This window comes from Ranitomeya variabilis, chromosome 3 (assembly GCF_051348905.1).
Source record: "Ranitomeya variabilis isolate aRanVar5 chromosome 3, aRanVar5.hap1, whole genome shotgun sequence".
NCBI lineage: Eukaryota > Metazoa > Chordata > Amphibia > Anura > Dendrobatidae > Ranitomeya > Ranitomeya variabilis.
The window spans coordinates 573471586-573493313 of NC_135234.1; the positions used below are offsets into that span (position 1 = coordinate 573471586).

Genomic DNA, 21728 nt, shown 5'->3' on the forward strand with positions numbered 1-21728 from the left:
AGTACATTGCACACCCCACATTGTACATTGCACAGCCCACGTAGTACATTGCACAGCCCACGTAGTACATTGCACAGCCCACGTATTATATTGCACAGCCCACGTAGTATATTGCACAGCCCACATAGTATATAGCAGCCTACGTAGTATATAGCAGCCCACGTAGTATATTGCACAGCCCACGTAGTATATTGCAAAGCCCACGTAGTATATTGCACAGCCCATGTAGTATATTGCACAGCCCACATAGTATATTGCACAGCCCATGTATATTGCACAGCCCACGTAGTACATTGCACAGCCCACGTAGTATATAGCAGCCCACGTAGTACATTGCACAGCCCACGTATTCTATTGTGCAGCCCATGTAGTATATTGCACAGCCCACGTATTATATTGCACACCCACGTAGTATATTGCACAGTCCACGTAGTATATAACAGCCCACGTAGTATATTGCACAGCCCACGTAGTATATTGCACAGCCCACGTATTATATTGCACAGCCCACGTATTATACTGCACAGCCCACGTAGTATATTGCACAGCCCAAGTATTATATTGCACAGCCCACACAGTATATAGCACAGCCCACGTAGTATATTATACAGCCCACGCAGTATATTGCACAGCCCACGTAGTATATTGCACAGCCCACATAGTATATAGCAGCCTACGTAGTATATAGCAGCCCACGTAGTATATTGCACAGCCCACGTAGTATATTGCAAAGCCCACGTAGTATATTGCACAGCCCATGTAGTATATTGCACAGCCCACATAGTATATTGCACAGCCCATGTATATTGCACAGCCCACGTAGTACATTGCACAGCCCACGTAGTATATAGCAGCCCACGTAGTACATTGCACAGCCCACGTATTCTATTGTGCAGCCCATGTAGTATATTGCACAGCCCACGTATTATATTGCACACCCACGTAGTATATTGCACAGTCCACGTAGTATATAACAGCCCACGTAGTATATTGCACAGCCCACGTAGTATATTGCACAGCCCACGTATTATATTGCACAGCCCACGTATTATACTGCACAGCCCACGTAGTATATTGCACAGCCCAAGTATTATATTGCACAGCCCACACAGTATATAGCACAGCCCACGTAGTATATTATACAGCCCACGCAGTATATTGCACAGCCCACGTAGTATATTGCACAGCCCATGTATTATATTGCACAGCCAATGTAGTATATTGCACAGCCCACATACTATATTGCACAGCCCATGTAGTATATTGCACAGCCCACGCAGTATATAGCAATGTGGGCATCATATCCCTGTTAAAAAAAAGAATTAAAATAAAAAATAGTTATATACTCACCTTCCGTTGGCCCCGGATCCAAGCGAAGAGGTTACCGATGCTCCTTGGGCGCTCCGGACCCAAGAGTGCATTGCGGTCTCGCGAGATGGTGACGTAGCGGTCTCGAGAGACCGCTACGTCATCATCTCGCGAGACCGCAATGCATGGAGCGGTCACCGGAGCGTCGCGAGGAGCGGGAAAGACCGGACCTGGATCCGAGGGACCGACGGATGGTGAGTATATAACGATTTTTTATTTTTTAAATTATTTTTAACATTAGATCTTTTAACTATTGATGCCGCATAGGCAGCATCAATAGTTAAAAGTTGGTCACACAGGGTTAATAGCAGCGGTAACGGAGTGCGTTACCCGCGACATAACGCTTTCCATTACCGCTGCAATTAACCCTGTGTGAGCGCTGACTGGAGGGGAGTATGGAGCGGGCACTGACTGCGGGGAGGAAGGAGCGGCCATTTTGCCGTCGGACTGTTCCCGTCGCTGATTGGTCGTGGCCGTTTTGCTGCGACCAATCAGCGACTTGTATTTCCATGACAGACAGAGGCCGTGACCAATGAATATCCGTGACAGACAGACAGATAGAAAGACAGACAGACAGAAAGACGGAAGTGACCCTTAGGGTATGTGCACACGATGCAGATTTAGTGCAGAATTGGTGCAGATCTGCAGCAGATTTTTCTGCTGCAGAAACGCTGCAGAACTGCACTGTGATTTGCAGTACAATGTAAATCAATGTGAAAAAAAAAAGCTGTGCACATGGTGCAGAAAAATCTGTGCAGAAACGCTGCAGATTTCAAAGAAGTGCACGTCGCTTCTTTTGTGCAGTTCTGCAGCGTTTCTGCGCAGATTTTTCTGCACCATGTGCACAGCTTTTTTTTTCACATTGATTTACATTGTACTGCACAGAAACTGCACAGAAACTGCATCAAATGTGCAGATGCAGATTTAGTGCAGAAAATTCTGCACCACATTTCTTACGTGTGCACATAGCCATAGACAATTATATAGTAGATGGGGGTTACAGTGCTGCTCATCACTTTATATTTTTAATGGTACATGGCTTATTAATGGTGGGGTACATATCTATATTCAGGGGAGAGACACATGTATGTATACAATGTATGTGACCTTGTTATTTTCAGGGCTGTGACGATCATCGCGACAAGTCGAAGGTCTGACCAGATGGAGAAGAAACAGGAGAAAGCGGCTCCTAATCAGACGAGATGTCAGCAGTACATGCTGCAGTGTGTGATTTGGAGTGATTTTTTTTGTAAAATCCCTTATTCTACATTTTCACATTTGTGTGAAATGTCCGTGTGCTTCCAGGTTTTTTTTTATCGGATGGCACACGGACTCAGAGTTTTGTAGGTCCATTCACACATACATGAAAATCACGGATCTGAGAATGAGATCCGTGAGGGTCAGAGAATGTTCTGTTCTGAACCGATTTTGAGGATTAGAATAGGGCATGCTCAATTCGTCTATAAAAGCAGCACACTGTCACTGCACACGGATACGGGAATGTAGACTTATTATGTACAGTGGGGCAAAAAAGTATTTAGTCAGTCAGCAATAGTGCAAGTTCCACCACTTAAAAAGATGAGAGGCGTCTGTAATTTACATCATAGGTAGACCTCAACTATGGGAGACAAACTGAGAACAAAAAATCCCGAAAATCACATTGTCTGTTTTTTTTATCATTTTATTTGCATATTATGGTGGAAAATAAGTATTTGGTCAGAAACAAAATTTCATCTCAATACTTTGTAAAATATCCTTTGTTGGCAATGACAGAGGTCAAACGTTTTCTGTAAGTCTTCACAAGGTTGGCACACACTGTTGTTGGTATGTTGGCCCATTCCTCCATGCAGATCTCCTCTAGAGCAGTGATGTTTTTGGCTTTTCGCTTGGCAACACGGACTTTCAACTCCCTCCAAAGGTTTTCTATAGGGTTGAGATCTGGAGACTGGCTAGGCCACTCCAGGACCTTGAAATGCTTCTTACGAAGCCACTCCTTCGTTGCGCTGGCGGTGTGCTTTGGATCATTGTCATGTTGAAAGACCCAGCCACGTTTCACCTTCAATGCCCTTGCTGATGGAAGGAGGTTTGCACTCAAAATCTCGCGATACATGGCCCCATTCATTCTTTCATGTACCCGGATCAGTCGTCCTGGCCCCTTTGCAGAGAAACAGCCCCAAAGCATAATGTTTCCACCACCATGCTTTACAGTAGGTATGGTGTTGGATGGATGCAACTCAGTATTCTTTTTCCTACAAACATGACAAGTTGTGTTTCTACCAAACAGTTCCAGTTTGGTTTCATCAGACCATAGGACATTCTCCCAAATCTCCTCTGGATCATCCAAATGCTCTCTAGCAAACTTCAGACGGGCCCGGACATGTACTGGCTTAAGCAGTGGGACACGTCTGGCACTGCAGGATCTGAGTCCATGGTGGCGTAGTGTGTTACTTATGGTAGGCCTTGTTACATTGGTCCCAGCTCTCTGCAGTTCATTCACTAGGTCCCCCCGCGTGGTTCTGGGATTTTTGCTCACCGTTCTTGTGATCATTCTGACCCCACGGAGTGGGATTTTGCGTGGAGCCCCAGATCGAGGGAGATTATCAGTGGTCTTGAATGTCTTCCATTTTCTAATTATTGCTCCCACTGTTGATTTCTTCACTCCAAGCTGGTTGGCTATTGCAGATTCAGTCTTCCCAGCCTGGTGCAGGGCTACAATTTTGTTTCTGGTGTCCTTTTGACAGCTCTTTGGTCTTCACCATAGTGGAGTTTGGAGTCAGACTGTTTGAGGGTGTGCACAGGTGTCTTTTTAGACTGATAACAAGTTTAAACAGGTGCCATTACTACAGGTAATGAGTGGAGGAAAGAGGAGACTCTTAAAGAAGAAGTTACAGGTCTGTGAGAGCCAGAAATCTTGATTGTTTGTTTCTGACCAAATACTTATTTTCCACCATAATATGCAAATAAAATGATTAAAAAACAGACAATGTGATTTTCTGGATTTTTTGTTCTCAGTTTGTCTCCCATAGTTGAGGTCTACCTATGATGTAAATTACAGACGCCTCTCATCTTTTTTAGTGGTGGAACTTGCACTATTGCTGACTGACTAAATACTTTTTTGCCCCACTGTATAGCACAGTCCCTTACTATATAGTGTACTCGCTTATTATGTATAGCACAGTCCCTCAGTATATAGTATACTCACTTGTCATATATAACACAGTCCATTAGTATATAGTGTACTCATTTTGTATTGCACAGTCCCTTAGTATATAGTTTACTCACTTATTATGTATAACACAGTCCCTTAGTATATAGTTTACTCACTTATATATAGCACAGTTCCTTAGTATATAGTGTACTCACTTATTATGTATAACACAGTTCTTTGTTACATAATTTTATCTTTTATGTATAACACCGTCTCTTATTACGTACCTTCCTCTCTAGTTATGTATGGTGCCGTCCCTTATTACATAGCTTCCTCTGCTGTTATGTACAGTGCTGTCTCTTACATAGTTTATTCTTGTTATGTTTGTTATTCACAGCTCCCTCTTTTATTACATAGTCCTCTCTCTTGTTAGATATAAAATGACTGCTGATGGAGCAGCCGGTGACCAGAAGACAAGTCTATCAGCTCCTCCATTGGAAAAGAAGCCTTTCCATGCTCCATCAACCATCATTGCATTATACAGTTATATGAAAACGTTTGGGCACCCCTATTAATCTTAAGCTTAATGTTTTATAAAAATTGTTTTTTTTGCAACAGCTATTTCAGTTTCATATATCTAATATCTGTTGGACACAGTAATGTTTCTGCCTTGAAATGAGGTTTATTGTACTAACAGAAAATGTGCAATCTGCATTCAAACAAAATTTGACAGGTGCATAAGTATGGGCACCGCACCAGAAAAGTGACATTAATATTTAGTAGATCCTCCTTTTGCAAAAATAACAGCCTCTAGTCACTTCCTGTAGCTTTTAATGAGTTCCTGGATCCTGGATGAAGGTATTTTTGACCATTCCTCTTTACAAAACAATTCCAGTTCAGTTAAGTTTGATGGTCGCCGAGCATGGACAGCCCTCTTCAAATGATCCCACAGATGTTCAATGATATTCAGGTCTGGGGACTGGGATGGCCATTCCAGAACAGTGTAATTGTTCCTCTGCATGAATATCTGAGTAGATTTGGAGCAGTGTTTTGGATCATTGTCTGCCTGAAAGATCCATCCCCTGCGTAACTTCAACTTTGCAACTGATTCATGAACATTATTGTCAAGAATCTGCTGATACTGAGAGGAATCCATGCGTCCCTCAACTTTAACAAGATTCCTGGTGCCGGCATTGGCCACACAGCCCCAAAGCATGATGGAACCTCCACCAAATTTTACTGTGGGTAGCAAGTGTTTTTCTTGGAATGCTGTGTTTTTTTGCCTCCATGCATAACGGCTTTTTGTATGACCAAACAACTCAATCTTGGTTTCATCAGTCCACAGGACCTTCTTCCAAAAAGAAATTGGCTTCTCCAAATGTGCTTTTGCATACCTCAGCCGACTCTGTTTGTGGCGTGCTTGCAGAAACGGCTTCTTTCGCATCACTCTCCCATACAGCTTCTCCTTGTGCAAAGTGCGTTGTATAGTTGACCGATGCACAGTGACACCATCTGCAGCAAGTTGATGCTGCAGCTCTCTGGAGGTGGTCTGAGGATTGTCCTTGACTGATCTCACCATTCTTCTTCTCTGCCTTTCTGATGTTTTTCTTGGCCTGCCACTTCTGGCCTTAACAAGAACTGTACCTGTGTTCTTCCATTTCCTTACTATGTTCCTCACAGTGGAAATTGACAGGTTAACCCCTTAATCCCATATGACGTACTATACCGTCGAGGTGGGGTGGGCCTTAATTCCCGGTGACGGTATAGTACGTCATACGCGATCGGCCGCGCTCACGGGGGGAGCGCGGCCGATCGCGGCCGGTTGTCGGCTGCATATCGCAGCTGACATCCGGCACTATGTGCCAGGAGCGGTCACGGACCGCCCCCGGCACATTAACCCCCGGCACACCGCGATCAAACATGATCGCGGTGTACCGGCGGTACAGGGAAGCATCGCGCAGGGAGGGGGCTCCCTGCGGGCTTCCCTGAGACGATCGGTACAAGGTGATGTACTCACCTCGTACCGAACGTCTTCTCCCTGCAGGCCCCGGATCCAAAATGGCCGAGGGGCTGTATCCGGGTCCTGCAGGGAGCACTTCCGGGTCGGAGCAGGCTGCAGATGAAAGCTGCAGCCTGCTCCGATGAAAGTATGATCGCAGATCTGATAGAGTGCTGTGCACACTATCAGATCTGCGATCTGTGATGTCCCCCCCTGGGACAAAGTAAAAAAGTAAAAAAAAAAATTTCCACATGTGTAAAAAAAAAAAAAAATAATTCCTAAATAAATAATAATAATAAAAAAATATTATTCCCATAAATACATTTCTTTATCTAAAAAAAACAAACAAAAACAATAAAAGTACACATATTTAGTATCGCCGCGTCCGTAACGACCCAACCTATAAAACTGGCCCACTAGTTAACCCCTTCAGTAAACACCGTAAGAAAAAAAAAAAAACGAGGCAAAAAACAACGCTTTATTACCATACCGCCGAACAAAAAGTGGAATAACACGCGATCAAAAAGACAGATATAAATAACCATGTTACCGCTGAAAACGTCATCTTGTCCCGCAAAAAACGAGCCGCCATACAGCATCATCAGCAAAAAAATAAAAAAGTTATAGTCCTCAGAATAAAGCGATGCCAAAATAATTATTTTTTCTATAAAATAGTTTTTATCGTATAAAAGCGTCAAAACATAAAAAAATGATATAAATGAGGTATCGCTGTAGTCGTACTGACCCGACGAATAAAACTGCTTTATCAATTTTACCAAGCGCAGAACGGTATAAACGCCTCTCCCAAAAGAAATTCATGAATAGCTGGTTTTTGGTTATTCTGCCTCACAAAAATCGGAATAAAAAGTGATAAAAAATGGTCACGTGTCCGAAAATGTTACCAATAAAAACGTCAACTCGTCCCGCAAAAAACAAGACCTCACATGACTCTGTGGACCAAAATGTGGAAAAATTATAGGTCTCAAAATGTGGAGACGCAAAAACTTTTTTGCTATAAAAAGCGTCTTTTAGTCTGGTTTCACACTTGCGTTTTTATCTGCATGCGTTTTTTAAAAAAACCGCATGTGTGAAAAAATGCATGTAAACGCGGTAAAACGCATGCGTTTTTATAGAAAAACACAAGAAAACAAGAAAAAAACAAAAAACCCTAACCCTACCCCTAACCTGAAATACGTGGCACTGAAATACGTGGCACTGAAATATACGTTTATATACGTATATACGTATATAAGTGCCACGATATTTCAGTGGCCACGTATATAAGTGCCACGTATTTAAGTGCCACGTATTTAAGTGCCACGTATTTACGTGCCACGTATTTACGTGCCACGTATTTACGTGCCACGTATTTTTCAGTGCCTGAAATACGTGGCACTGAAATACGTGGCACTGAAATATCGTGGCACTGAAATATCGTGGCACTGAAGTATTTACGTGCCACGTATTTTTCAGTGCCTGAAATACGTGGCACTGAAATACGTGGCACTGAAATACGTGGCACTGAAATATCGTGGCACTGAAATATCGTGGCACTTAAATACGTGGCACTTAAATACGTGGCACTTATATACGTGGCACTTAAATACGTGGCACTTAAATACGTGGCACTTATATACGTGGCACTTACATACGTGGCACTTATGACTGTCAGAAAATGTTCAGTAAACGGTTAGGGGTAGGGTTTCAGGTAGAATTGGGGAGTTTCCACTGTTCAGGCACATCAGGGGCTCTCCAAACGCGACATGGCGTCCAATCTCAATTCCAGCCAATTCTGCGTTGAAAAAGTAAAACAGTGCTCCTTCCCTTCCGAGCTCTCCCGTGCGTCCAAAAAGGGGTTTACCCCAACATATGGGGTATCAGCGTACTAGGCACAAATTGAACAACAACTTCTGGGGTCCAAGTTCTCTTGTTATCCTTGGGAAAATAAAAATTTGGGGGGCTAAAAATCATTTTTGTGGGAAAAAAAATATGTTTTATTTTCACGGCTCTGCGTTGTAAACTGTAGTGAAACACTTGGGGGTTCAAAGTTCTCACAACACATCTAGATAAGTTCCTTGGGAGGTCTAGTTTCCAATATGGGGGGGTTTGTACTATTTGGGTACATCAGGGGCTCTGCAAATGCAACGTGACGCCTGCAGACCAATCCATTTAAGTCTGCATTCCAAATGGCGCTCCTTCCCTTCCGAGCTCTGTCATGCGCCCAAACAGTGGTTCCCCCCCACATAGGGGGTATCAGCGTACTCAGGACAAATTGGACAACAACTTTTAGGGTCCAATTTATCCTGATACCCTTGTGAAAATACAAAACTGGGGGCTAAAAAATCATTTTTGTGAAAAAGAAAAATAATTTTTATTTTCACGGCTCTGCGTTATAAACTGTAGTGAAACACTTGGGGGTTCAAAGTTCTCACAACACATCTAGATAAGTTCCTTGGGGGGTCTAGTTTCCAATATGGGGTCACTTGTGGGGGGTTTGTACTGTTTGGGTACATCAGGGGCTCTGCAAATGCAACGTGACGCCTGCAGACCAATCCATTTAAGTCTGAATTCCAAATGGCGCTCCTTCCCTTCCGAGCTCTGTCATGCGCCCAAACAGTGGTTCCCCCCCACATAGGGGGTATCAGCGTACTCAGGACAAATTGGACAACAACTTTTAGGGTCCAATTTATCCTGATACCCTTGTGGAAATACAAAACTGGGGGCTAAATTTCATTTTTGTGAAAAAAAAAAAAAAATTATTTTCACGGCTCTGCGTTATAAACTGTAGTGAAACACTTGGGGGTTCAAAGTTCTCACAACACATCTAGATAAGTTCCTTGGGGGGTCTAGTTTCCAATATGGGGTCACTTGTGGGGGGTTTGTACTGTTTGGGTACATCAGGGGCTCTGCAAATGCAACGTGACGCCTGCAGACCAATCCATTTAAGTCTGCATTCCAAATGGCGCTCCTTCCCTTCCGAGCTCTGTCATGCGCCCAAACAGTGGTCCCTCCCCACAAATGGGGTATCAGCGTACTCCAGACAAATTGGACAACAACTTTTGGGGTCCAATTTATCCTGATACCCTTGTGAAAATACAAAACTGGGGGCTAAAAAATCATTTTTGTGAAAAAAAAAAATAATTTTTATTTTCACGGCTCTGCGTTATAAACTGTAGTGAAACACTTGGGGGTTCAAAGCTCTCAAAACACATCTAGATAAGTTCCTTAGGGGGTCTACTTTCCAAAATGGTGTCACTTGTGGGGGGGTTTAATGTTTAGGCACATCAGGGGCTCTCCAAACGCAACATGGCATCCCATCTTAATTCCAGTCAATTTTGCATTGAAAAGTAAAATAGCGCTTCTTCCCTTCTGAGCTCTGCTATGCGCCCAAACAATGGTTTACACCCACATATGGGGTATCGTCGTACTCAGGACAAATTGCACAACAACTTTTGTGGTCTAATTTCTTCTCTTACCCTTGGGGAAATAAAAAAATGGGGGTGAAAAGATCATTTTTGTGAAAAAATATGATTTTTTATTTTTACGGCTCTGCATTATAAACTTCTGTGAAGCACTTGTTGGGTCAAAGTGCTCAACACACATCTAGATAAGTTCCTTAAGGAGTCTACTTTCCAAAATGGTGTCACTCGTGGGGGGTTTCAATGTTTAGGCACATTAGGGGCTCTCCAAACGCAACATGGCGTCCCATCTCAATTCCAGTTAATTTTGCATTGAAAAGTCAAATGGCGCTCCTTCCCTTCTGAGCTCTGCCCTGCGCCCAAACAATGGTTTACACCCACATATGGGGTATCAGTGTACTCAGGACAAATTGCACAACAATTTTTGGGGTCCAATTTCTTCTCTTACCCTTGGGAAAATAAAAAATTGGGGGTGAAAAGATCATTTTTGTGAAAAAATATGATTTTTTATTTTTACGGCTCTGCATTATAAACTTCTGTAAAGCACTTGTTGGGTCAAAGTGCTCACCACACATCTAGATAAGTTCCTTAGGGGGTCTACTTTCCAAAATGGTGTCACTTGTTAGGGGTTTCAATGTTTAGGCACATCAAGGGCTCTCTAAATGCAACATGGCGTCCCATCTCAATTCCAGTCAATTTTGCATTGAAAAGTCAAATGGCGCTCCTTCCCTTCCGAGCTCTGCCCTGCGCCCAAACAATGGTTTACACCCACATATGGGGTATCAGCGTACTCAGGACAAATTGCACAACAATTTTTGGGGTCCAATTTCTTCTCTCACCCTTGGGAAAATAAAAAATTGGGGGTGAAAAGATAATTTTTGTGAAAAAATATGATTTTTTATTTTTACGGCTCTGCATTATAAACTTCTGTAAAGCACTTGTTGGGTCAAAGTGCTCACCACACATCTAGATAAGTTCCTTAGGGGGTCTACTTTCCAAAATGGTGTCAATTGTGGGGGGTTTCAATGTTTAGGCACATCAGGGGCTCTCCAAATGCAACATGGCGTCCCATCTCAATTCCAGTCAATTTTGCATTGAAAAGTCAAATGGCGCTCCTTTGCTTCCAAGCTCTGCCATGCGCCCAAACTGTGGTTTACCCCCACATATGGGGTATCAGCGTACTCAGGACAAATTGTACAACAACTTTTCGGGTCTATTTTCTCCTGTTACTCTTGGTAAAATAAAACAAATTGGAGCTGAAATAAATTTTGTGTGAAAAAAAGTTAAATGTTCATTTTTATTTAAACATTCCAAAAATTCCTGTGAAACACCTGAAGGGTTAATAAACTTCTTGAAAGTGGTTTTGAGTACCTTGAGGGGTGCAGTTTTTAGAATGGTGTCACACTTGGGTATTTTCTATCATATAGACCCGTCAAAATGACTTCAAATGAGATGTGGTCCCTAAAAAAAAATGGTGTTGTAAAAATGAGAAATTGCTGGTCAACTTTTAACCCTTATAACTCCGTCACAAAAAAAAATTTTGGTTCCAAAATTGTGCTGATGTAAAGTAGACATGTGGGAAATGTTATTTATTAAGTATTTTGTGTGACATATGTCTGTGATTTAAGGGCATAAAAATTCAAAGTTGGAAAATTGCGAAATTTTCAAAATTTTCGCCAAATATTCGTTTTTTTCACAAATAAGCGCAAGTTATATCGAAGAAATTTTACCACTAACATGAAGTACAATATGTCACGAGAAAACAATATCAGAATCGCCAAGATCCGTTGAAGCGTTCCAGAGTTATAACCTCATAAAGGGACAGTGGTCAGAATTGTAAAAATTGGCCCGGTCATTAACGTGCAAACCACCCTCGGGGCTTAAGGGGTTAAATCTCTGAGACAGCTTTTTGTATCCTTCCCCTGAACAACTATGTTGAATAATCTTTGTTTTCAGATCATTTGACAGTTGTTTTGAGGAGCCCATGATGCCACTCTTGAGAGGAGATTCAAACAGGAGAGCAACCTGCAAGTGTCCACTTTAAGTAGCTTTTCTAATCATTGCATACACCTGGCTATGAAGTTCAAAGCTCAATGAGGTTACAAAACCAAAAAAGGGGCTTTAGTAAGTCAGTAAAAAGTAGGTAGGAGTATTTAAAAGAAGAAAATGATAAGGGTGCCCATACTTACGCACCTGTCAAATTTTGTTTGAATGCAGATTGCACATTTTCTGTTAGTACAATAAACCTCATTTCAAGGCAGAAACATTACTGTGTCCAACAGTTATTAGATATATGAAACTGAAATAGCTGTTGCAAAAAAAACAATTTTTATAAAACATTAAGCTTAAGATTAATAGGGGTACCCAAACTTTTTCATATAACTATATATCTAACAAGACAGGACGGTATGTAATAAAGACAGGGCTCTATATAATCCAATATGAAAGGAACAGTGTTTTATATAACAAGAGAGGGCACTGTGTAATAAGGGACAGCAATATACATAATAAAGGAGACTATGTAATTTAAATACATGTATGTGGTGTGTGGGTATATATATACAGGGGGGGAAAAAAGGATTTAGTCAGCCACCAATTGTGCAAGTTCTCCCACTTAAAAATATGAGTGAGGCCTGTAATTGACATCATAGGTAGACCACAACTATAAGAGTCAAAATGAGAAAATAAATCCAGAAAATCACCTTGTCTGATTTGTCAAGATTTATTTTGCAAATTGTGGTGGAAAATAAGTATTTGACCATTAACAAAAGTTCATCTGAATATTTTTTACATATCCTTTTTTGGCAATGACAGAGGTCAAACGTTTTCTGTAAGCATGCTGGCCAATTCCTCCATGCAGATCTCCTCTAGAGCAGTGATATTTTGGGCCTGTCGCTGGACAACACGGACTTTCAACTCCCTCCAAAGGTTTTCTGGAGATTGGCTAGGCCACTCCAGGACCTTCATATGCTTCTTACAAAGCCACTCCTTTGTTGCCCTGGTGGTGTGCTTGGGAGTATCATGCTGAAAGACCCATCCACATTTCATCTTCAATGCCCTTGCTGATGGAAGGAGGTTTGCACTCAAAATCTCACGATACATGGCCCCATTCATTCTTTCATGTACACAGATCAGTCATCCTGGTTCCCTTGCAGAGAAACAGCCCCAAAGCATGATGTTGCAACACCCATGCTTCACAGTAGGTATGGTGTTCTGTGGATGCAACTCAGCATTTTGTCTCTTCCAAGCACGACGAGTTTTGTTTCTACCAAACAGTTCTACTTTGGTTTCATCAGACCATATGACATTCTCCCAATACTCTTCTGGGTAATCCAAATGCTCTCTAGCAAACTTCAGATGGGCCCGTACATGTACTGGCTTAAGCAGGGGGACATGTCTGTCACTGCAGGATCTGAATCCCTGGCGGCGTAGTGTGTTACTGATAGTAGCCTTTGTTACGGTGGTCCCAGCTCTATGCAGGTCATTCATTCAAATGTCTACATTTCTGTTTTTTGTCAGTCAAGATGGGGTGCAGAGTGTACATGAGAAAAAAATTAACTTTTTTGAATTTACGAAATGGCTGCAATGAAACAAAGAGTGAAAAATGTAAAGGGGTCTGAATACTTACTGTACCCACTGTATATTGTTCTGTAACTTTTTTTTATGTTTACTTTATTTTTTAATTTACTTTATTACTTTGACCAGTTTCATTAGATTTTTATATGCTGTAGTTTGTAATTAAATAGACATTCTACTATTAGGCCACCATGTGGTCTTTGTTGCAGGAATAACATGGCTGCCATTGGGGCTTTCACAAGGCTTCTGTGTGCAATGGAACCCATCAGCACACTTCAGTTGCATTGCTGGGTGTCAATAGGTGCCTGATGTCAGTCATCTGAATGAGTAAACAGCAGAAATTGGAGCTAGCTCTGGTCGCTGCTGCTACAGGCGGATGACAGTTGTATAATACAGCCAGCATTTGCCAGGTATATTGCAGGCTCAGTTACATGCGCCTCCTGCATCGATATGCCCCCAATTATGTTATATAGTTGCAAATCGGAAAAGTGAAATGGATATAGAAAAAAATAATAATATGATGAGTATAAAGGAACAGAAAAGAGCAGGAGGTGACAGCATGCTAGCCCTATTCTGACCTCAGTAGCACAAGGTGCCTTGGGCAGATATTTCTATACCTTGTGGTGCATTTTGTATCATCAGTAGGTGGATAACTGCTGCCAGCATAATATCCATCTAAGCAAGACTAAAAATATATTCATGGTGTCTTTTCACAGGGGGCAAATCGTATGAGAGGCCGACTGGGCAGTATGGACAGCTTTGATCGCTGCAACAGCTTTGCTTCTGACAAGGTACCTGATCCTATACGCGAGGTATTTATACAGCTATGGTGAGAAGTGTGGCAATGAAAGCCCAAGCTCGGAATCTGCATTTTCTGTGATCACAGGATGTAGTTGTCACCATGCTGGCTTGTTTCTATTCTAGCAGGAATGAAAGCAAATAGCTAAGTGTTATGTGCACGGTATACAGAGACGTGTGGCGGTTGGGTAACACTTTCCTCCCCAGAGGCCGTGCCGTATACAGCCATATAACTTCCTCATGTACTTCGTGCTTCGCAGAGAACGGCCCTCCAGCACCCATGTGATAGACACAACAGCAGCAGGAGTCCGGTGTTCTTGTAGGGCCAAGCTACCAGCCTCCATCACAATAATAGCATGTTTTCCAGGATATTCCACTGACAGCACAGGAAACCTGTGTCCAGGAAACTAGCATGAGACAAGAAGAAAAAAGCCAGAAGGGCTTTATTCTCCACCACAAAGCCAGGAGCGTTGGCCGCTCGATGAGAGCAGTTTGAGATCGCCGAGCATTTTTTACTTTTTGATGTCAGGCTTGGTGTGCTCCAAAGTTGTGGGAGAGATCAGGACTAATGTTGTGAGGAGCTGCAGTCTGTACTCAGAAAGTATTATCTTACCTTAGGACGGCTCGCCAGGAGATTCTCCGCCCGCCACTCCACCATCTTCTCCTGTGTCATCGTCTTGGCAGTCGTTTCCAGAAGAAGATCCAGACTCGCCCCAGTTTCGCCGACGGGCTCACACTTTTAGTCACCCTACATCCAGTGCCAAGAAAAGGATAACGTTTCCTGATGCCAAATCACCAAACAGCAAGTCACCCCTGCAGAGGCAGCACTCGGTAGCCTGTGATGGGGGGCACAGCAGGTCAGTTACATGCTTGTATTGTCATGTGCATTACATGAAGAATTCTTTTGGGATGATATGTAGTGATCCATTGACTATCTAATTATTTAATGTACCCCTATGTCCATACCAGTAATCGATATTTTACAGAATGTATGTATGACGCATGCTTAGTGAATTGATTTTTGTTATAACCCAGTATTAAATACAACAATATGACTATGTGAAGTTAAACGACTTGTCAGGATTTTTATTCAAATCGGATTTGCCACCAGCTTTTACTATTCAAACTCTATACTTTATTAAATTCACATCTTAGACCTGATGAGCCTGATGTGCTTACTTTAAAAATCTATGTGAGAATGACTGTATAATCCATTTGAAAGTTTTCCTGCATGACACAAGTCCAGCTATTAGAATTATACAGCAATTTTGACAAGGATTTTCATGAAGTACACCAGCCTCATCAGGTCTTAGATATTTATTTTACACTGTATTCGGTTTGTACTTTGGAATCTGGTGACAGATCCACTTTAATAGACAAATATCAATTGAAAACTTAAAATGCTGGGCTTATTATATCACTGGGATAGTGTTTCCCAACACATGGAGTTCCTGGGCTGCAGAGCAAGATCTGCTAACTGTCCTAACTGCTACACATTATTTCTACTACCACCAGTGGTTAGGTCCTTGGCTCCTGGCCATGAGCCCAGCAAATCATCACCTTTTCTGCCAGCATCCCCGACATCTTTCTTTGAGTAGCCGGCCTGGCGCGATGTTGTGTGTGGTTTATGCCGCAGTAATGATATCGTGCCAGGCCGGCTAGTTAAGTGAACAAAATTGGTAATTACAGCACTCCTGTGGATGGTGCCCAAGTAGGAGCCTATCCCATGTAAATCTGGTAGAAAACTTTGCACTCAGGTAAATGTAAGCAGATCATTTTATTTTGTGCAGGCAATCAAAAAATAAAGAACCGTTTCGGTCCTACAAGGACCTTCATCAGTCAGACAGCTTGCAGCGTGCACAGGGTTATAGGCAGTCTGACTGATGAAGGTCCCTGTAGGACCGAAACGTTTCTGTATTTTTAGATTGCTGCACAAATAAAATGATCTGCTTCAAACATTTACCTGAGTGCCATGTTTTCTACAAGAGCTAGTTAAATAAACCCCCGGGGATGCTGTCAGGTAGGGTCTAATCACATCTCATCATGGTGCCAAACCGTGCTGACCTGGGTATTGGAGCAGGGTTCTGCAGATCGATTAGCTCACCTCTGACTAGTGGACTTTTCATATCTGGCATACAGACAGGGTTTTTGGCCCCTATAAAAACACCCATAAACATTAAATAGCTGCCACAATCTTTCGTCCGACAGTGGTTTCTCTTGACTTCCCCAAGAACTCATGTCACAACCGAGCACTCCATTGTTTTCTATGGGAAAGTCTCTGCCATAGCCTCTTACAGAAGCTTGTCTCCTGGTGAACGAAAGGATCATCTGCTGGAAATGCAACAGGCTAATTCTTCTTTACCCCAACATCATTTGTCGGGGGCCCCCATACACATTGGTGTGTTTAGTCTAATACTTATGGTGTCTTAGTGCTCCATCAGTCAGGTGCAAGTAGTAACTTTGCACTCCCTATAGTTAGGTCACTAGTTTACCATGTGCATGTAGCTGCATTTATGTGCTTACTGCTATAAGGTATATTCAGCATGTGCTTTTCTATATACTTGCATTCATAGGGATGCCTGTAAAATGAGGAATATACTGATAAACTTAGAGACAGTTCAGACAATAAATTTCACATCATTTCAAAAAGAATCCCTTTCTTCATTCTGCATTGTACAGTAATCGTGACATATATTTTTGATTACTCGGCATTACTGCTTAGAAATAATTATTAGTAATATACCCTTTGTGTTCATATTAGTTGTGTCCTGGATTCTAAAACTGAATGTATTACCTTAAAGATGGCTTTTTAAATTTCATAGCAATTACATGATTATGACTCTTATATGGCATGTATAGTTTAAGTTTTACATTTTTCTAGCGTTTAGGCGCTTTGTAGTTTCCCTGCTAATATTGTTTTCTGACACTCAGCCCTGTTCCCATTGTCCGACGTGTCCGCACTGAGAGCGAGCCTTCGTCCTCCAGTCTCCCCTCATCCTTTTCTACCCCTTCTTTCCTGAAAAATTTATACCAGGGTTCAGGGAGACGTCCATCACATTGTGAAAATGATGTACTCAAGAGGTGAGACATGGCGGGCTGCTTCCCATACACCTCCTGCACTTTTGTGTATGTCTGGTCACAGCAGCTCGCTTGCCCTGGGGAATTAACCCAATTTTGGGCTGTGGCAGGGGGAAATCTGCTTCCATATCTTCCAGTAATTACCTTAATTGGCCTCTTATAATGGTAAAATGTTCAGCTGTGCATGTGATGATGCTGTGTGAACTGCGGCAGATAGTAGTATACAGAATATAGTGTATAAGTCATCCATAGGCAGAGCAGGGCTGTGTTATGGGCCTGCAGAATCAGTTATGCTATGCTCACATCTAGCTGTTGTACATGGTGAAGGTATATGTTGAGTATTCTCTGCTGTATACCTCTGACGTGTCCATCTGCTACTATGCACTCGACATATGGCAATAAACTACACTTTTGGCCAACAATGGACGCCAGTACCTGCATACCTTTTTTCTGTGCAGAAATGCATAGTCATCTACGCTTTCCTATGCAGAGGTGCACTGTAAAGCATTACACTAAGCTCTAGAGCAGGGATCAGCACTCTGTGGCACTCCAGCTGTTGTACACTTACATCTTCCAGCATGTGTTGACTGCCTGCAGCACTCCAGCTGTTGTACACTTACTATTTGCAGGATGTGCTGACAGCCTGCGGCACTCCAGCAGCTGTAAACTTACTACTTCCAGTATGTGCTGACAGCCTGCGGCACTCCAGCAGCTGTAAACTTACTACTTCCAGTATGTGCTGACAGCCTGCGCCACTCCAGATGTTATACACTTGCTTTTTAAAGCATATGCCGACAACCTGTGGCACTCCAGCAGTTGTACACTTACAATTTCCAGCATGTGCCGACAGCATATGGCACTCCAGTTGTACACTTACTACTTCCAGTATGTGCCGACAGCATGTGGCACTCCAACTGTTGTACACTCTTTGCTTCCAGCATGTGCCAACAGAACGTGGCACTCCAGTTGTACACTTACTACTTCCAGCATGTGTCAACAGCACGTGGCACTCCAGTTGCACACTTACTACTTCCAGCATGTACCGACAGCATGTGGCACTCCAGCTGTTGTATGCTTACTACTTCCAGCATGTACCGACAGCATGTGGCACTCCAGCTGTTGTATACTTACTACTTCCAGCATGTACCGACAGCATGTGGCACTCCAGCTGTTGTATGCTTACTACTTCCAGCATGTACCAACAGCATGTGGCACTCCAGCTGTTGTATGCTTACTACTTCCAGCATGTACCGACAGCATGTGGCACTCCAGCTGTTGTATACTTACTACTTCCAGCATGTACCGACATCCTGTGGCACTCCAGCTGTTGTATACTTACTACTTCCAGCATGTGCCGACATCCTGTGGCACTCCAGCTGTTATACACTCACTACTTCCAGCATGTGCCAACAGCGCGTGGCACTCCAGTTGTACACTTACTACTTCCAGCATGTGCCAACAGCACGTGGCGCTCCAGTTGTACACTCACTACTTCCAGCATGTACCGACAGTGTGTGGCACTCCAGCTGTTGTACACTTACTACTTACAGCATGTGCCGACAGCACGTGGCACTCCAGCTGTTGTACACTTACTACTTGCAGCATGTGCCGACAGCACGTGGCACTCCAGTTGTACACTTACTACTTCCAGCATGTACCGACAGTATGCGGCACCCAGTTGTACACTTACTACTTCAGTCAGGGCATTCTGGGAGGTGTAGTTTCACACCATCAGTGTGGTTCAGGTTGCTGATCCTTGCTTCATACAGGGGCATAATATATGCGGGGAAATACCTGTAATATCTTCCTTTGACGTTGCAAAAAAATTAATTAAAGCCTTATATGAAGACTTTTCTGTGCTGCCCTTTTGCTGCTGAGGCTGTATAAAACGCCCTTCAGGATGGTTCCCGTGTCTTGTACCGCAATACAAGCATGTCACTGCACAGCTGACATTAGTACCATGAACATTTCACCATTTTCTTCCTGTATAGCAATACTAATAAAACTGACTAATTTTGCATGATTCAATTCCTCTTAGTAATTGGAATGTTGTTTAATACATGGTCAAGGGAACTTGTCAGTCGATTCATATTGCCCAAACCACAGGCAGCATGAATCAGAGCCTGGCTCTTAGCCAGCCTGGACTATAGGAATAGACAAGACTAGTTTGTCTCTACCCCTGGATGGCTGCTCCCCGCACCACTCCAGGTAACTGCCAGGTCTTACCCCATGTACACAGATACTACTGTATGTACACACATGGGAGAGACTTCATCACCTGCAGCAGTAGAGAAAAACCATCATGTAGCCAGTGTCCGATTCATGGTGCCCATGGTTTGGGTAGTATGAATCGAATGACAGCTTCCCTTTAAATATGTTCATATGGCTGGCTCCGTAATAATCTCTGTGTTGGATGCTGGCTTCTCAGTGTTGTATCCTAGTCTCTTGGCGCTATCCTGTACTGTATGTATTGTACTTCTTTTTATTCCTATATAAGTTTTCAAGCATAAAATGTTGACTTGGTGTGTGAGCTACAACTATTGAGAAGGAGATAAAGCCTGAAACACTGTGTACAGGGCATAGATTTACTGAAAACCAAAACTGGGCTTCCTTGCAATGTTGTAGATTTGTTAGAATTTGCAGCACAAGTGAAGAAAGTGACTTGACGACTAGGATTTTTCTAGAAAACCCACCATATCATAGAAATGTGTATATCATGAGGCAATTTTTTTGCTTGGCCAAGGATAAATAATAATAATCTAGTTGGCTAAAATGGGAATGTTTTTCATGCAATTGTTTGCAATATATTTGTAGTGTTGATTTATGAAGCTGAATGTGTCGTAATTTTTTTTTAGTTGCTTTGTACTTATTTAATTTTTATTATTTAATTTGTCATACCCCATGTCATGCAAGGATGGCTTGGCTTCACTGCAATGGAGTGTGCCTTAGCGGAAATGGGTGTAGCCTAATAAGCAACACATAAGGGCTTATTCTTTAGGACTGGTGTACACACCAGTCTTAATGAAGGGGTATGTTTGGGTAACATTATACCACATTCATTATGCAGCGCACACCACTTGATAAATTCTACGCATCTTCTCAGTTGCATGCTCCTCACCAGAAATGCTATTCCAGTCAGGGACTGACGTAACATTTCTGTCATAAGTTCTGAAATCAGCAGGCAGGTGCCATCATTCCCTGTCCCGCCTATTCTCCATCATCTGTGGTGGAGCTGGCTGGGACTGGCGTAACAAGATCAAAAGTCGCAAAATGTTTGCACAACTTCTCTGTTGCACAAAAAGTTGCAACTTTTCAAAGTGATTAATGACAGAACACTGGTATAAACACTAATGAAATGGCCCCTTGCGCCCAAATTTTGACAAAAATTTATTTCACAAAGTAAATGGTGTAAACTTCGATTTTACAGTCTAAAGATGCACCAACAAGCATGAACCACTACAATTAGTGATGAGCGAATGTGCATGGATAACGGCTGTATCTTGGCCGTGCTCATATATTATGTTCGAGTCCCTGTGGCTGCATGATTCGTGGCTGTTAGGCAGCCGGGACACATGCAGAGATTGCCTGTTTGTTAGTTAATCTCCACATGTGTTCAGGCTGTCTAACAGCCGCAATTCATGCAACGGCAGGGACTTGAACATAATATACGAGCACTCCCAAATGCTCAGATATCACCCGAGCATGCTCGGATAATGTCTCATCACTAACTACGATACATCTGGCAGATTTTAAGACTGTTTAGTCTAAATTTATACTAAGAAATAGACAGTATTCATTATACTTTTTGGTGTTTATAGATATTTTTAATTTTATTTTTAGGATATTTTGAGTTGACAAAGGAAAGTACAGAATACAATATTATGCTTGAGTGCAAGTAGCTGATGATGATCTAGGGCGGAGGGCACCACTCCAGTAAACAAGGATCACCTGTAGTATGCTAAGTGAAATGAGAAACCCAAGAAGGAAGAAACAGAGGCATACTAATGTCAGGATCACTCACAAATATAACATGTAAAACATTTGTACCTTTATTAACATACAAGAAATACTCCAATTGTAAAAACATTAAAAAGCCAAAACAGGCTCACATAACAAACAAGCCTATAATAAGGCTATGACCGTCCCACCACACTCATGACCCGGAGGTGCTTGAGTTTGATATCTTTCGCTTTACCTGCCCAAATTGGTGCATGATTGATGGGCATGCAGCTGTATAGATATATAAAAAATATTTTGCTAAATAAGGCAACTTCTTAATTTAATTGTACAGTATAGTTCAAATAGTGGGTTCCAACATCATGTAATTTGAGTGGTATTTTGT

General features: G+C 42.4%; 1 protein-coding gene across 2 annotated transcripts in view; it reads left to right on the plus strand.

Annotated features, from left to right (window-relative positions):
• TBC1D4 (TBC1 domain family member 4) overlaps positions 1 to 21728 on the plus strand; it is a 208737-nt gene that overhangs the window by 150136 nt on the left and 36873 nt on the right. The window contains exons 10-12 of one of the 2 annotated variants that reach the window (XM_077297240.1): positions 14227 to 14301; positions 14927 to 15165; positions 17240 to 17389. In XM_077297240.1, the coding sequence (XP_077153355.1) occupies positions 14227 to 14301; positions 14927 to 15165; positions 17240 to 17389 (464 nt within the window). The remainder of the gene's footprint in view (positions 1 to 14226; positions 14302 to 14926; positions 15166 to 17239; positions 17390 to 21728) is intronic. The other variant, XM_077297242.1, reaches the window with a different exon arrangement.